General features: G+C 37.4%; 1 protein-coding gene across 1 annotated transcript in view; it reads left to right on the top strand.

The window, feature by feature from the left end:
- Ktl (BTB/POZ domain-containing protein Ktl) overlaps positions 1-18,980 on the top strand; it is a 202,320-nt gene that overhangs the window by 110,807 nt on the left and 72,533 nt on the right. Inside the window, exon 2 of the mRNA XM_071588143.1 lies at positions 10,801-11,015. Within this exon, the coding sequence (XP_071444244.1) occupies positions 10,844-11,015 (172 nt within the window). The 5' untranslated portion in view covers positions 10,801-10,843. The remainder of the gene's footprint in view (positions 1-10,800; positions 11,016-18,980) is intronic.

The following is an 18,980-nucleotide window of genomic DNA, read 5'->3' as shown; positions in this document are numbered from 1 at the left end:
GTATTACAGCGCGACCTCTGGACACCTGACCTGACGGCAACGGCCCCCGAGCCTTTCCCAATACCCGCGATCCAATCTTTGCTCCGGGAAGATTTTTTCGCAGCGGAAGGATGATTTTTTCTAGTGTCGTACAACGAACATTTTGGGGCTTTTGCTGGAGGAAACGTTAAGCAGTAAGACCCGATAATATCTTGAGCGCGGGCTATAGACATGCTTTCTATTATTAAAGATCCTCCCACCGTACATCCCACCAAAATTTCGACGATGATCTCCCTTCTTCATGTCTTCGTAACGAATATATAATGTCATACATTTGACAGTGATTAATAAAAACGAAACAGGGAAAAAGTACAATTAAATAAAAATGCATGTCGAAAAACTCGACAGAATTCTTCTCAACAACTGAAAAGAATTCAGCTGTGCTGCTTCCAGGAGGGAAGTTACTTATTTCAACCACCAACAGTGGCTACCCGCGAGACAGGTTTCTTCACTTGAGTAAAAAGTAATGGAGTACTGAAAATATCAAGAACTTGGTTTTTCGAGCTACAGTAAAAATTGAATTAACCAGTAAAAACCTTCGTAAGAATAACATGAAGTATGCGAAACAATATGCTATGAAATATATATATCGATGATAAGTTTCGCATTTATTTTGTAGGGAAGCTATCCTAGGGGAAGCAAGATGGTTTTTAAAATGCTAGAGGTATGAGATTTATTTCATTAGAGCGGGACATAATTATGAGGAATGAGTTCCAAATAATTTTAAGAATGATTATCAAGATGAAAATATCCCGTACAATGAGGGGAGATTTACGCGATGAACCGATTCTGCTAACCCCATATCTAAAGATTTATCTCTAAATTAACAACTTGGAATTTTGTATTTTTTTATCTGAAGATTTTCCTAATAAAAAGAGATATTTAATTAATTCAGATTTTCCTAACCATTGGAACATAGTATATATTGAATTAACCCCGCAACTTAACCCGCGTAAATCAACCATTTATTTAAACCCTGAACACTTATCAACTTTTCCAAAGCCTAGTTAATAAGATAGTAAGATATTGAGAAAACGGCATAAAACATATATCCTGTTATCCCTACATGTGATAAGCGTAGTACTATATCTTCCGACATTTTGACAATTTATAATAGTGAAAAGAAGATAAAATCTGGAAAATTTTACTTAATATTACCGTAAGCACAACAAAAGAATAAGTAATCTAGTTCTAAGAAGAGTTGGTGACAAGGCAGATGGTGAGAAGTTTTAGAATCAGTCTCCAGGTGATATAGAAGTCAGAAAACCACTTACTTAAGCTAAATGTAGAAAAGATGGCTACAAGCTACCGCTCTACGTGATACACATAAAATCCCTTGCTTTTTCCCATCTCTCAGAATATATCAAACCCTTCGCTTTCTTTCCACCTGACATCAACGCAATTGTCACACATGACTTTCAGCGCAAAGGGTGGGACGAAGTTTGGAATTGCGGTTCATCCCATTTCTCTTCCCCTCACTTCCACCGTTCCCTCAGACGATGACGCGTCCCCGAATAACGCGATTTGATTCCGCCCCCAAGGGGGAGAGACAGGCGGCAGGTGGAGTGCGGCGACGTTTCGCGGAATGAAGAGAGAGTTTCGCGGTGCGAATCGAGAAGGGGAGAAGAGGAGGGGGATGAAGCAGGAGGGGGGATGGTGAAACGGGGACTAGGGGTGACGTGGGGTGCTTCGCACCTGTGGGCCCCCCATGTATCGGAGGAAGAGCGTCGCCCACATCTTCCAGATGCTAGCCCCGTGTGGGGGCTGCCGGAGCGGGCGGCGGGAAAAGGGAGGCGAACGTGGGCGGGGGATGTGTGTGGAGGGCAGGGAGTGCTTGGAGGAGGAGAATGGGAGGGTGCGGCGCAAAACTAATTACGACGGCGTGCGAAGGTTGGCGGCATTGATTACGTCCATGCTCCACCGGAAGACGATAAGGCACAGGTGGTTGCGATGGCGCCGAAATGTGGCGTGGGTATCGGAGGAAGGGAAGGTGGGGAAATGGAGGGATGGGAGCCGGGATGGTGGACGAGCCGTGTGGTGGGGACAGGGTACACCCCCTCGGGGATACGCCTAGTGACGACGAATTGATGTGGAAGAGGAGTGCGGGGGGTCGACGAGGGGGATGATCGCGAAAGAAGGGAGGGGAGAGGCGCTGGTGGATGTGAAATAAGAGGGCAGGGGGTGGTTAAGATGGAGACGGCTCTTGGAAGGTTTCCAAAGTGCCCCTTTGCTCCCCTCTTCCGCCCTCTCATCCCCCGCCCTCCCTCCGGTCGCCTCTCCGGCCACGCCAGAACCACCTCCCGAACCATCCCCTCCACTTCCGATGACTAACCTATCTCCCCGCACCCCACACCCACTTCCCTCTCTCCCATGCATTACAGCCTCCCCCTCGCGATTCCACGTACGTCTCACCGTACAACCCAATCCACTCCTCTCGTCGCCCATCCCACCGCTCCTCGGGTCTCCCCCACTCTCTTCGACCTAGATCACGTTAGATTTCGGCCACCTGTGGTTGTACTACATCTCCCGGGCGTAAACCTAATCCGGCACGGTCATGTGTCTCCCCCCCCCTCCCCGATACCTCTCCCTCCGCGGTCGCAGGCCTAAATCACGGGAGAAGGGAAAAGCTTTTCGAGCGTGGGCGATGTGTTCATGCGGACAAGATAATCCACACTTGGTTTAATTAATCCCCAAGGAGTTTAGATATGAACTTTTAATTACACCGAGTGTGCCTCTCTATATAGTCTGAGGGGAAGCACTGCGGGGAGTGGGATGAGTTGGGGCATAACGTCTCGGCGAATTTCCGCGAGGATGGTAAGCAACGGCGCTAAGCCGCTCTCGCACCATCCGAGGCGGGGAGAGGGAATGGCGTGTGATATTATTATTCTTTCGCATTCATTCCCAAACCAGTACACACAGTGGATTTTACAACTCAGAAGGGAAAGTTGGATTTAAAGTTTGGGCTGTTCTGGGCATTGAGAGGAGAGAACATTTAATTAAATCAAAAGCTCAAATAACAGAATCTGCCTTTCCTAAAACTAGTTCGGTCGCGAGAAAAAGGAGGTTTCCCTCTTTTGCTATATTTACAATAGACATGGTGACTTAATTGCAATTTTGAGCTAAATTGTTAATTCTATGCACTGATTAATGTAAGCTGTAATTAAAAAAAGGAATGCCTCACTAATAAGCCACTTGAATGTTTATTTGAACACCAACTAAGTCGGGGAGGAATATTGCCCGGCATAAAATATTGTTTTCTTTTCTAAAATCATGCACCATATAGGCTAGATACATAGAGTCCATTTTATGATAATGTGTAAGCAAAATATCTTTCAATATTAACCAATACTATTAAGGAAGATTTTGGTGATTAAGATGATTGCAATATTTTTACCTGCTGCACAACACCGAGTAGCACCAACGAAATATCCCCTCAATTTGATCGCCGCGAATACCGGATGACGTCATGTTTGTTGATGACGTAATATTTGAAACTGATGATCACCCCAATCAGAAAATTCGCGGACTCTTCCGATAAAATAAATCCATTGCCAAATAGTTCAATTTGCATCATTTAGGCGCGAGTGCAATAAATTGAATCAATACAATGGCGAAACACGAGCGACTTCCATTTAATTTCATGGAATTCTGTGATTGCTATGTGAAAATATTTTAAAATTATCAAAACATCCGATTAAAAACCCCTAGCAATGCCACGAAGAAAGAAAATAAAAGCGAACCGTTTTGTTTCAAATGCTACTCATTTGAGTTCAATCCAACAATTTGTGGTACCATAAAAAATGCATTTTACAGTATCGTGCGGATACGAATTTAACTCGCAGTCCGTTAGCAATTCGATTTTGATTGGCGCTAGTGAAAGTAGACGTCTTTGAAACTGATTATTCTGATGTATTATTTTTATTATCTGCTAAAATACTTGCTTCCTGACTCGTACTTTAGTGAAAAAGACGAGATTAATTTTTTACCAGATTTCATCAGGTTTTATAATTGAACTTTTCTCGAATTTTCTGCGAGATTTACTTTGTTTTTGCTCTTGAACGCTTCGCGTTCTAAGCTGGGCGCGTCATTTATAGTGTTTAATTTAGAAAAATTATATTATTTAATTAATTCAGCAAACTTTGTCACTAATAAATATGTTTTATCTATCCATTCTGCACAAATTCCAATGAAATTCAATGAGACTATTTGAATTGAATATATCTGCGCAAGGCGCTAATAGTTCCAAATTTAGTTGAATGCATTCAACATTTTTACATGACTTCATCATTGAATAGAACGCACACTTGGAAAACATTTTTTGTAATTTTTAAAACCTCTCATTTAATGGAAAACGGTTAACTCTAGGTCATGGGAAAAATAACGAAATGGGACTAGGAATGTCATCTATTCGTTTAGCTTGAAATTTATCATAGGAGATTAATTAATTTAAAGGGTTTATGAGTTTAAAGTCCGTAAAACTTCATCCATTTTTCGGAATTTCATCAAATTTCTGGCAAAGCGTCATGTAAATTTGTAAATTTGTAGAACCCTCTTTCAACTTAAGGGATAAATAACCTTAAATTTCTCGAATTATCTTGAGGAAACAGCAGTTTTAATGTGCGTCTGTTTGAAAAATGGCTTATTCATCTTTAAATCCTGAATGTTTCAGTTCAAAGGGGTAAAAATATGTAACTTATTCAGATTGATTCTAAATTATTCTTAGATATTTCTATTAATACGCGTAGTTCCCATTTATTTTATTTCATGTTTCCTATTATTTCTCCTTCGCCGCATGAAGGTATTTGCCATTGGGTATGAAAAATGTTACAACATTTTTAGCGATGTTAGCCAATATTGTTAAGTTACTTGCTGACAGAACTCATAAAAAATTCACCAGTGTCAGTCATCCTCCTCAGCTTGGTCGAAGGGCTCTTTCCTACAGTCCTTTTTAGACCCTCTCTCGTTACGATTTACGTGTATATTATTTGCATATAAAATAAATCAAAAATAAATTAATGTTCTCTAAAAGTGAGAAAGAAACAATAATTATCGTGTAACATGAAGTTCACCTTCGCGTAGAAAACTTGCATAACAACGCCTCAAGAAGTAAACTCTGTTTTAACCAAATATGTTCTTTAACAAAATGTTTCCTCTAAATATTGTCACCCTTGCATTTCACATGCAAACTATTTTTTTAATCAGTGTGTGTGTACCATAATGGCCGTCACTCACTTTAACTTTTTTGGTCACGCGTAGTTTGTTAAGGAAATAATGTACGAAACTTCACCTAATGTTAGGTATTTTTAAAACTCCCTGTTTTGGAGCGCCGGAACAAGCAGCGTAATTTTTTAAACTATGACAAGAGTTTCATTTCTGCGTTCACTTTACGAGTTTCTTATAACTATGCAAATTCAGGTCTTAAAAATTTTGGATGTCGAAGTGCCTTCGAAATTCTAACTCTTCCTAAGCCAGATGGTGTAATAGATGAATTAATGGACTTAAAGGAATAGACTACAATTCACAAGTTCATTGGGATTTTCGGCGGCAAACTTTACTGAAAAATTTCTTTTCTGGCCAATTCAAAATGAATTAAGCCTGTCGTGGAATTTATGGTGAATTTTAAAAACCTGGCGGCGGTTTTCCAGCATTCGAACGCTGCTTAAATTATCCACATCTCTGCTCCAAGTAGAAACTTTGCCTTTTTTTACAAAGGCACACACACCAGTAATGAAATTAATCATCACAGTAACTTAATCTCCATTCTCAATTTTTAATCTTTCAGGTACCTGTGGAGTTTTTATCCCATTTGAAAATAAATCATCTCATGTTTTAGTAATGTTTTGCAGGATTTGATACATTTAAAGCTTCTGATCGGGGTTTACGCCCTCAAAAGATGCACAGACAACTTCTTCTTTCAAGAAAAACATTATGAACATAAATGATATTTCCACGATGATGTACACGCGATAAAGAGACATACGAGTTCTGACAATCATGCGTCACTGAATTTCAATAGAATTTTCACCAACTCGACTGACAACAACTGACTTCAGCAAGTCACACATCCTCCTAGTGCATTGGTGAATACGAAACGGTAAACATTTCCCGTCGCTACAGTGTGGGCCGCTTTGCTTCTTAAGGTATTTATAGTATCTTCGGCGATTCAGCTATCGATTAAACTAGGAGGAAATCAACATTATTTCGCACTCAGCCGCGAAACATTAAATATTTGAACACTTAATGAAGCTTACTGAATTTCATACTTGTATCTATCATCATTGTGTAGATATAAAGTCAACCTTCCGCGTTCATCTTTACAGAACAATTAAGGTGCGACCTGTGGTATTCAACGGGATTTATTAACACAGCTCACTGTCGTCATAAGTAGGTTGAAATATTTATCGATACAAATATAAAAAATCGATAAATTATATAGCTTCCACCATCTCAAGATAAAACTTAACTTAAAGAAAGATGTAAAGAGATTATTTTGAAAAGAATTTTATTCATATTTCAATTGAATAAAAAACGCTGACACTTCATCTGTTTACTTCTAGGATAATTTTTCAATTCGAGACCCTCTAAAATCAGCGTTTAAGTGTTTATGATTCCAAGTATATGTATGAGGACCAATGAAAAATTTCCTGGATAGAGCCAACAAAAAATGTTTGATGTATTACGAGTAAATTAATACTTGACTCCGCCTACGTCATTTCCTTATGACAGTATGCAACGATCCCAGGGCCTCAATTGGCGTCGAACCCTACCAAGAGTTTCATTTGATTAAAGCTGATAATACCGTCTGAAATTTGTCTTGAGTTTTTTCCACAGTGCCAAAATACAAGTGCCGTTCAAACGACAACGCATGGCCTAAAGTTTGCTTACCATAGTGCCTGAGGACGCATTTCTCGTGTTTCATTTGCTGTTTTTCCAAACAGCACAAAACTTGGCCTACCCAGTCATTTGGCATTCGGGCAGTAACCCGCTCTAATTTCCTTCCAGGCCACCCAACGATCGGTAAAATCTTGTATCGTTTTGGTAGCACTTCGTGAATTTATAATCTTCATCAGTAAGCCATGTTGATTCTGTGATTATGACTTGACAATTGGTATGCTGGATTAAGACAGCATTCAAAGTAGCTATGGCCCAAAACACAGGCTGTGTCCGTCCATTGTTTTTGAAAAACACGCGAAAATACCCATAACTCAGGCCTAATTCTTTAAAACAGTAAATTTTTCCGACTTGGATGAGGCTAAAAAATGTTCTTTCCAATCCTTTGAAGTTTAAATACCGCCCTCCCCTGGGTACCAGCAAAAAAAACCACAGATTACAACATTAGCCTACTCCGTCTATGAGCTTATCCAAAAGGGGAAAGCTATCTCCTAGCTTTCTTTTCCTTAATACCGCGTAAAATACATAGTTAAAGCCTATTTACCAAAGGTTTTCTTCTTGTTAATGATTGGGGTGCAATTTAAGTCGATTTTGCTAATTGAGCATTCTTTGAATTCCAATTGGCTTTGATAGCGTTAAATTCCTCTTCCCAAGCGTATTCCGGGCAATCTCATTTGTGACACTGAAGCTTCTAAAATACTATAAACAGGTTTAAAAGAGTTTTTAATTCTGTTGAAGTAAACTAGGTTAACTGGTGGTTGAAATATGAATTAAATCAATACTTATATCCGAAAACTCGCGTAATATTTATATAAAAACCAAATAGTGATGCGATCGTTAAAAAAAAATACCTGTTCTCCTGGCCAAAACATTAAAATTTTTCCTTGCATGCCTTAAGGAATTCATTAGCAAAAAAATATTTTGCTCGTTTTCATCCATCCGTAAATAATCACTCAAGCAGTAACATTTCGCAAAAGCTTTTGATCGAGTTGATTTGCATCAAATGAAGTCACATGAGAGAGAAACACAAAGAAATCAGGAGATTTTGCCATTGGAGTCATGAAAATCTAAATTCTGCACATGTCATATGCTTTTGGAAAAGATTAAACCAATTTTACAGTCGACCGGACTATCTGAATTACGTTCATTCTAAGACTTATTCAACCCATACAATACTTTTGGTAAAACAATGTGAATTGTTACGAGCATTTATTAAAGCTATTTCTCTATATATTTTCTATACATATTATCATACTTTATTAAAATAACCTTAATTTGGCTGTTATCATCAAGAAACACGTTTGGCATTCAACAATGACTCGCAAAGAATAACTCTTGCCAATAATGCTCTGGTAATGTTTTACATGTTTCAATAATTATAAAAATACGCGGTACTCTCCGGAATCAATTTCACTACAATTGTAAAAAAATTCAAAAATTTACTACTCGTTCTGAGAACGCGTTTTTATTAAATTATTAATTTAAAAAAAATAATTCCCTCGTTATTCTTCGGGTTGATTAGTGTGGTTATCTAACAATGTAAAGTAAGAAAAAATGTATAAAAGTATTGACACATGTAAAGTTTAATTTCATATGGTACTAACAAAATTTTTTCCCAAAATATTAATCTTTACCTAATAATGTCGGACTTGTATATTTTTTAGTGACATTGGAAGTTATGGAGACCTCTTTAAAAAGGTTTTAGCGCTCTTTATTACACAAAAATAGTATTCCACTCAAAGTAGTAACACCAAAAGCAATGCGGGTGCATTGAAGCTGCTATTTATCTCAATTTTAAAGAGTTTTGGACTTGAAGCCTTTTATTATGAAGCATTGCATGGTATTAGGACAAAATTTTTTAGTTCAATTTGTAAAGAACAGCATCCAATTTATGTGAAAATAATTTAAAAAAAGGAATTAAAGATTAGTGAAAACCTTTTTATAATTACGGAAGTTCCTCATCATCATATCCCACTTAACACTTATTCCCTATTAACTTAAATCCGACTTTGGTCATAGTCAAATACCTGGAAATCCTTCTACGTGCTAGCATGTGCTGTAGTTCCGGTTGTCACTTCTTATTTGATACTAAAGCGCTGATTGACTGTTGGCCTGAATCTGCCATCGCCTAACGCTAACCAACAAAGCCTTTCCTAATGTTCTCGAACGTATCCTGACATTAAACAAACCCACCAATCCCCCCTTGCTGTCTATCCTCTATTTTAGACACTGTTCAGGATAACATAGTCGCCTGTTTTGGGAATATAATCGCTGAGAATTATTCGTATGTCACAGCTTGCTTCGATCGTGTTCGTGTAAGCGTGGCTATAAGTCACTTTTGGTTCGCCGCTGCCAAAATTAACTTGATGGGTACAAAGAGGGACGGGTATTACAGCCAGTAAATTACCCTTCAAATGTCAAGTATATCTTATTTTTTAAAGTCCCGGTTGAATTCTCAAAACTCCGATCCTCTGTTTAACTTTCCTTCGACCGGTAATATAAGCTGTCATTTAAAAATATTTCCTAAAATTGCAAACCTTCCCTTATTTTGACCAATAGCAAGGGGATAATGAAGTGCAGACAGCTACCCCGAGCAATTTTTAAATACGCCACAATCAATTCAAGAAGGCAATGACCCTCTATTATACTCCGTGATACTGGGATTAGTGGCATTAATTATTAGTGAAAATCTAGTTGATTACCAATCAGAACCAACCAAAGTAATATATATGCATGCAAGATTTGAATAGATAGAAAATATTTCATAAAGATATGGTGATGCCTCACATGACAATTTACTAAGAGCTATGAAATTAAAAAAAAATAATCAAGGAATACCGAAAAGTCCCATTAACTTGACATACTCCCTCATATCCAAATATTTATGACTTCTTTAATCTTTATCTGTTTTCGGAATTCAAATTATTGAAGTGTGTAAGATGTTACTCGTTTCGACTATTTTAATAGTTGCTGACAGTAAAGGGAACGAAAACAATGAAAAAAAAGAGATACTAGTTGACGATTTTTACCATTTTAAAGACCATAATTCGATTTTAAATCAATCATTTTAGTTAGATCTCCATGCATTGCCTTTTAAATATTTCTCCACAAGCACAAGATTATTTCATTAAGTTTTCAGAAATACTAATTAAGCATGGGGTAATTAATAGCAAGAGCTCTGAAATTCCTCGTGACTCAAACATGAACAGGATTGTAGGCATGTAGAGAAATCCATCCAGCATATTAAATCTGACAGTATATTCTGTAGATAAGGCAACCACTATGATTAACTCCAGGAAATACGAGAGAAATATTTAACAAAAACTCAAAAATAAAATTATAGATAAGAATATTTGAAAGCTTTATAAACTGTATGACATTTTTGTCAGCTATTGCATGATTTTCATCAACAAAGTGTACTGAAAAAGTAATTCAATAATGTGCAGAATATGCCAGATAAATCACCAAAATTGAACGAGTGTGACAACTCGGATGAATTCAAAAGTAAATCGAGAAAAAATTTCAAATTTGACATTTAAAATCTTGTGAAATACACAAAAATTAACTTTAACGGCTATTTACCGAGAATCAACTGGGAAATGGAAATGTTATCAAAATCAGAGTCGTTAGAAGACTATGATTCAATATACGAAGATCTTAATAGAATGTCGTGATTCCAACCACTTAAGGACTACCTATAATTAATTAACACCATCGCTAAATTAATCTCCGAGCAATTAAGGTTCTCAACCTCACCAACGACTCTTTCCCTCGGGATTGATTTCTCACCCTAAACCCCTGGATCCGTCCGCGCCTGTTTTCAGGATACCCTCGCACGCCTTCTCACGTCTCCGTTCTCTCCCTTTGCAGTGGCTGTGGAGCGGAGCTACAGGCTCCATCGCCCTCACTCACGATGAGCAGTAGCGGAGGCGGCTTAGCCGTCAGCCCACCCGTCGAACTCAACGTCGGCGGAGTCTTCTACACCACTTCCCGCTCCACGCTCACGCGCTACTCGGACTCCCTCCTGGGGGAGATGTTCGCTGATGGCGGGAGCCCCAAGACGCCCACCGTCAAGGACTCGAAAGGTGAGAAGGAGAGGAAATTGGGGGCTCGGAATGAATGGGGAGGGGTGGAGAATGTGCGCCGACTGCGCCAATTGCTGCAGTGTTAGAGGGGGAATATATCCAATATTTGGCGGTCTCAAGATATTATTCAATTGAAATAAATTAGGTACCGTGATTTAGTGAATAAAAACTCGGCAAGTTCCGAATAACAACTTGGTCTTGGCGGTAATTTACCACCCACAGCCTATTTCGAGACCACGGGTTGATTCCTTAACGAAGAAGGCTCTTTCTCCACCTAGGATTATGAGTTTATTATAGCTGCCTTTGTCTATTGCCTCAAATACTAATGTAATAATTATTTCACGGCATATAATCAGTATCTATTAGGGAAGTAAAAACTAAGCCTTATTTCCTTTTACTGTTGTTAATATATTTTCGCAAAAATTGGGGAATACTCTTGATATCGAATGGGTTTACGTTATCAATATCTTGTGTTTCCTTTTTGAGCTTTTAAGTAATATTTACGGGATTCAGTAATGAAATTCAACCAGAATGAAAGTAAATATGAGATATTCTACATCATGGAGAAGAACTTGAACAAAATATAATAACAATCTCAAGTCAATTGCCCCGGAAATTTGATTTCACTGCTGATAAAGGCGAATTACCTCACATCAGCGGAACCTGCCATTTCGTACATTTTTGAAACTAAGAAAAGATCCATGGATGAAAAATTTTTTGGAATCGTGAATAAACTGTGCCATTCCAAAGTTCACAATTAATTATTACTCACGGCCATTGTTTCTCAGCCGCGTAGTATTATTAGGTAAAATGTTGGTACAAAGTGGATTTCACTAGATGATGCTAAACGAAGGAGAAACCATAGTCGTGCGTGATAATACACTGTGAAGTGTGGAGTTTCAGAGTTTCTCTTTGCAATCCCTTGGAATATGGTAAGTTCCATATAGTTGAATCTGAGAAAAACAACCCGAAAACAAGTTTTTAACTTGATGATCATAAAATTGATCACACCGAAGGTGGTTTAATAAGTTAGTTTACTAAAGGTTATGCTCATATTTTCCATAAATAGAAAGCAGCCGAGCCAGATATAGCGCCTTTGGTGCAGCCTCATAGCCACTAAGGTTGTATCAGTATGACATTCGTCATTCCCACCACCATCACCATTAATAAATGAGGGAATTAAGCAAAACGTATATCAGCTCATATATCGCTTAGTTTTTTTAGCATACTACCTTGATCAAAAAGTTCCCGGAATAACCACCGTGTGGCGCTCCCATCGTTCCGATTTGAGTTCTGTTTTTTTTGTTAAATTGGTACATCTGTTGTTGATATTCCCTTTAAATCTTAGTGTCATAACTTGACATTTGCAAAAGTTACGTAGCCAAGAGTACATCTATCTCTGTGTGTGTTGGCGATTTTTTACAATTGCAGAAATGGATTTAAATTTGCAACAACGAACTTGTATTAAATTTTGCGTAAAAAACGGATTTAGTGGCGCACGGACGTTGGAAATGTTGGAAAAGTGTTTCGGCAACGATTCTCTAAAAAAAACGGTCGTTTACCAGTGGCACGAGCGGTTCAGAAGTGGTCGTGAGTCAATCGAAGATGATGAACGCAGTGGCAGACCATCGACATCGAAAGTCGGTGAAAAAATTGATAAAGTAAAAGAAATGTTGGTCAATAACCGCAAATTAACCATCAGAGAAATAGCGGAGGACTTGAACATTGCCTATGGATCCGCCCAAGACATTGTGGTTAATGATTTGGGTTTCCGTCGTGTATCAGCAAAGTTGGTGCCAAAAGACCTCAATTTCATGCAAAAAAGAGACCGTGTTGACGTCGCAAAAGACATGATTTGCGAGGCTGAATCCGATCCCACATTCATCAAAAGGATCATTACTGGAGACGAGACGTGGGTTTATGAGTACGACACGCAATCCAGACATCAGGCAAGTGAATGGCGTTCACCAAATGAGCCGAGACCAAAAAAACCACGTCGTTTTCAGTCAAAAAAGAAGGCAATGCTGACGGTTTTCGTGGATTACAACGGTGTAGTGCATCATGAATTTTTGCCAGAAGGCCAGACAGTAAACAAAGAGTATTATTTGGGCGTTATGAGACGTTTGCGTGAAGCAATTCGCCGAAAGAGACCAGAAATGTGGGCAGAAAACTCGTGGATTTTGCACCATGATAACGCACCGTCGCACAGTGCTATCATTATTCGTAATTTTTTGACGAAAAATGCAACAAATACCATCCAACAGCCACCGAATTCACCTGATTTGGCTCCCTGTGATTTCTTTCTGTTCAATCGAGTTAAAAAACCATTACGGGGAACGCGTTTTAGCAGCCGAGAGGAAGTAATGGAAAAATCGCAGGAAGCACTGATGGACATACCGAAAACCGAATATAAAAAATGTTTCGAGGATTGGATCAAGCGCTGGCATAAGTGTGTTGCAGTCGATGGGGATTACTTTGAAGGGGACAATATAGATTTAGATGAATAAACTTGTATTTTTAATTTTCTGAATAAATTCCGGGAAATTTTTGATCAAGGTAGTATATCCACTGTATTTTACTCATAGAACGGAAGAAACCATCATTCCTATCTTAAGTATGTTTTTTTAGTCTGAGTCAAAACAAGCTTAATCTATCATCAACTCTCAAAATCGGGAAATCATATTTATAATTAACCCATATCGAACACCTGCTATGTATATTACGAGTAAAGAGACTATATGTTAATAGCGTTAAGCGGCGTTATTGTATGGACCTGTTTTCAGGTAACCATGACTTGTTGAGACACTATTATTATGTAAGAGTACTCTGGTGCAGAAATTGCTCATTGTCAGAATTTTACATTTATTTAATTCACCTCATGATCCAAGAGATCCCGTTGTGTCTTGGGTTAGCGCTATTTTTCGACCACAATTGGTTTTAATGATGAGATGTTCTACTGCCGCGTAATTAAGTCCTGAATAGACCCCTGTCACCATTACCATAAGCGTTACCACAATTTTTAGTTTCTCTTCTGGAAGGAGATAATTAATTCATAGATGAAAATTACGACTTCAGAAGCATACTAAATTTACCTTTCGCTCCGGTTTCATACAATTTCCACGAACATTTTGGCTCATTGAATGTATTTTATAATACATTAGTTTTCAGCTGAAATAGTTTGCTAATTGGAGCCGAATTGCAACTAGCAATTTTTAACGATGAATGAATTGTTAATTCGGATGTTCTCCAAAAATTGGGGCCATCTGTTTATGTTTTCATTCTTGTTAGCACTATTGATTCCACCACGTGAAGTCTTTTGATATTTGATGTAATCAATGGATTTAATATAACTGGTGGCAAAAAAATGCGAAATAAAACAATTGTCCGTCAGTTAAAGAAATCAGATTGTAAATTAAAGTTAATATTGATTCTCGAAACTTTTTCAACGAACCAGGGAAACACGTCATGCATACCTTTAGCAAACAGTACTCTTGAATTAGGTGATTCAGTAACTAAAGCCTGTGAAGCGAGTCATAAACGTTGCACTAAATATGAAAGGAGATATTGAGGTTATATGTGAATATATTAAAATTATTGATAATTAAATCATAACGGACGATGTAATCACAAATTCATTGGGTATCTGCAAGTAATATACAATATTTAACCCTTAGCAATTTTCGAGTAAAATTTCCCTTAACTGACTTCTATTTGAATGGATTGTTATTAGAATGTGAAGATGTAAACCTAAATAATGCACATTAAATTAATAGGCTTCCCTTGAGCCTCGAAAAAGTTTTTGGCGATATATCCAATACATAAACACAATGTCTTAAACGTTGAAAATAACATTAATGTTCACTGGACGGAAATGATATCAACCTGATACGTAGTTTAATGGTAATGACTTGTATCGAAAAAAGTTCAGCTCTGGAGTTTGGCTCTGCGGCATTTTGGCTTAGTGCACGTACTTTTTATTAATGAATGCTCTCAAACAATTGGAAAAAATATGAAGCTTAACGATCCTCAAGTTACCCCATTATTTCAGAAGAATTTTGTACTGAATACATTAACTGAGGCATCTCCTCCGATACTGGATCTTGCATTAATGATGCAGTTAAATGATGTCATTAAGGCTGGCAAATTTTGATAGGGAAAATAGGCACGTCTCACTTACCACACAATATAAAAATAAGCGATTAGACTCTAGAAAACGAACGGTAACTTTAAATTCGCCGGAGGAAAACAATGAAAATTTAAGGAATGCATTGGAAATTCATTTCTGATATATTTTCTTATCAAGAGAAACTCGCTTCGAATACGCCAACAAATACGAGCGTTTTATCTGAATTAACGGAAATTTATGACCGCTTAGGATTGATATCTCTTGTACTTTTCTGGTTGGAAAAGCTTATCTTATTTTTTTGTGAATTGAAGTTGAAACAGGCATAAAAAATAGTTCCGAAGTTTTGAGTCTGTGGAATATACCCAATTCCATGTAGCCTGTGTTCCCAAGCGTTATTATTCCTCATGTTATAACTTATCCCAAATCATCATTTAATACGAGTATCATGATTACGAGTATTTAATGATGCCTTAGTGTGAAGTTTCGTTGCTTCATTATAACAGAGGATGCAATAGTCTATCTGCAATACTCGAAATTTCAGAGATAGCTTAACTGGCTAAAGCACTCGATCGGACATTGAGGGATCCGTGTTTGAATCCCGGTCAAAGCGAATGATTTTTACACTCTGAAATTGTTGCATTTAAATCAATATTTCATTAGTTATAATATGAAAATAATTTCTTTTTTACATCAGTGCATCTTTTTGGAACAAATTCAATTGATGCTTAAAATTTACGTAAGATTAAGTCAGCTCTACTAGTATATTATCATCAAGTTACATATTTTATCTAAAAATGCTTTACGCTTTTCTTGATTGTAACAAAGCGTATCATATTGTATGAAGTATATCATCATCTGCATCTTCATACCCTTTGAGCTACGAGGGGTACAAGAGGAAACTGTCCTTTAATATGTAATTATGGATTAGATAATCTGGACGATGTGACTTGGACTTCATAGGGATTTTGTAGTTTATGTACAATATTTCACATTTGGCAATATTCAGATTAGACTTCCCAAAACGCACTTCTATTAGAATGAAATGTTATTGAAAGGAGAAAGGCTAAACCAAAACATTGATAATTAAATCGATAGGTTTCTTTTGAATTCCGTAAATGTTTTGGCCGATATACCCAACACATAAATGATATCTTAGAGGCCCTCTGGCTGGCCGGCGGGGCTGCAGGGCGTTTAGGCCACGCCATCTCAGCTCAAATCGACCGCCTTAGTTGACACTGTCGCCTGTCCCTCGGATAAGGAGACTCCGGAGGCGAGAATAAAATTCTTCATAATCAAAAAACATGCAAAAACAAGCTTTCTCGCGTAAATTATCCTATATAATACAAAAATGTGCGTTTTGCAATGTGTTCTATCAAACCTAGTTAAAATCAATGATTCTCCCTCAATCAAAAAACTGGCATGATTGAAGCTTTTTAATTATATAAAATATATATAACTTTAAAATCCATTAGATCACGAAATACTATGGGTGTGTCCAGTATACCATGCTAAAGTAATGTCTCTATGCTCGCTATCCCTCTTCTCCCCATCACCAAAAGATAGACTTTGGTCCACTAACCGAGATGGAAGACACCGGTTACGGGCGTCAACCCAAAGGATAAGATTGGCATCTCCTCTCCTCTTTTGGCATCTCCTCGTCCTAATTCATTTATTTTGATCATATGTCTAAATTTGGTCACTCGGAATCCTACGCAAACCATTTAATTGAAGCTACTTAGCAAATTTTAGCATTTATTCAACATTGTCCCATTTCTGACGGTCCTCCAATATTTACCTCACAGAACCTTAGTCCATTTTTCTTTAAATTGTAAGGCGATTGCAATGTTGGATTTAAAATGTTTCATTCATTAAAACGCTGAATTCCTTTAAAAGTTATCTCCATACATGACATTTTTATTTGGAGCGCAAAAGGATAGTGAATGTATAGCAATTTTTTTAATTTTCCTTTTTCTTGTCTCCTAACTTCCTTAGCATCCTTTCAATCTTCTTTCTCATGAATTTCCTATCGCTAACAATTAATTTGTCCTTTGATTACAGGTGCTATCAAAATTATCCCGCAATTCATATTAACTTCGGTGAAACGGAATTGTGATGCACCGCTGTATCTTGTCATCTACGCTAAAAAAGTGCCACGACAAAGCTCTGCAACAACAGTGCAACTTCAATTAAGCGTAAAATAAAAATAAGATTATGTACAAAATGTGCTATGGAAAAGGATCTTGGAAAATATATTCTTTTAATGCTTTCTACGTAACACAAATGTGCGAAGCATTGATTTGTATCTCAATTTTTTCATAAAATTTATATTTACTTTCGGCACTGAATGCACACGAAAGAAAGGCAAATATTTCCAGTGACATGACTTTAAAGTGTCAATTAACCAACCCAGTCAGTTACCTTGGGGTTTTTCTTCAGTTAAACAGCTTATTATAATGTAACTTCCCCTAAGCTCTTCGAAATGTTGATCCCAATCATTACTCTGGTTTCCGTAAATCACAAATGAAAAAAACAAACATAACCAAAATAATAAAAAATACCCTACTGTTTTCATATATTTACAAAAATAGCATTTATACTTTATAAGCCACATTTTATACGCATTAGGAATCGTTTCCTCATGATTAAAGCTCAGTTCCTGCATAATTAAATAGAGTACGGTTTGCTACATTAAGCATCGTTTCAAAGTGGAATTGATAATTTTAGAAAATTACATTATTGTTTGAAGGAATGTTTCGTTAGTGCTGAAGCACGTGTACTATTTTCTGGAAACTGCAAACAAATGTATAAATAAATAGCGTGATGACTTCGATTAGTTATTGAAATCCAATGAAGACGTTAGAAGTGAATGGGAATCAACAAGCCTCATTGCCCAAAGATAGTGTTCGCCTAACTTTTCAATAAGCTGGTACTTCGTCATCTGCTTTCATGTGAATAGAGGATTCATCACGATACTCAATAACAATATCTAACTGAATTTTCGTTAATTCTTATCCCTAAAACACTGTGTAAGCCATTCGATCCTTTTTCATGCCTTACGTGCCCATTTGGCTATCAGTTGTAACTTGTGAGTGGGGTACAAGGGCGCAAGAGAAATGGCCTTCATTGGTCACACGTAAAGTGATCACGTCTTTACTCATTTTAATGACCTAAGCTCTAATTTCCGTAAATCAAAGGCATCCCCAAGAAAAATAAAGCATTTTTGTCGATTCTGTTAAACTAAAGTCTGAGGAAGGAGAATCGGATCACAGTTTTACGATGGTACTTCACGATTAATCACACAACTTTGTTAGGAAGATCGAGTATTAATGAGAGATTATTCTGCTTTTATGTCAGGCTCGTAAAAAAAATTTGAAACGAGTAATTTTGCATTCCATGCGTTTTGGCACCACTCCCGCGGTGATTGGACCTCTGGCTCAAAATGTCTGCAGATTAAGGATTCGAAATTCGATATCTATGCTCCATTAATTGGTTTAACTTACGGAATTCATCACCGTCAGTATTTCAATCCAAAGAGCTCTTCCATTAGTATTTCAATTTCCATCAGTATTTTAATCCAATCTGGTCTTCCATTTCCAATGTCCTTCTTTCGCAAAACATTCCTCTTCACTTCGCCTACGTATATTCCATTTGGTGTCACACGGCGAGCTCTCTTCTCTTCCCCCCCCCTCACAATTGCGTCACTAACAAATATTTTATATTTCGAAGTTTGGCCAATCGATCTGCTTATTCTGTTCAATATCTTACTTCATATTATCGCTTCCTTCCCTATACTCTTATCTGTACCTCTTCATTTATTATTTTTTCCATCCATTTTATCT

This window comes from Hetaerina americana, unplaced genomic scaffold (genome assembly GCF_022747635.1).
Source record: "Hetaerina americana unplaced genomic scaffold, ioHetAmer1.1.p SCAF_3, whole genome shotgun sequence".
In the NCBI taxonomy this organism is placed as follows: Eukaryota; Metazoa; Arthropoda; class Insecta; order Odonata; family Calopterygidae; genus Hetaerina; species Hetaerina americana.
Note: the sequence above shows the minus strand (reverse complement) of the source record. Positions and strands in the feature narration are given on the sequence as shown.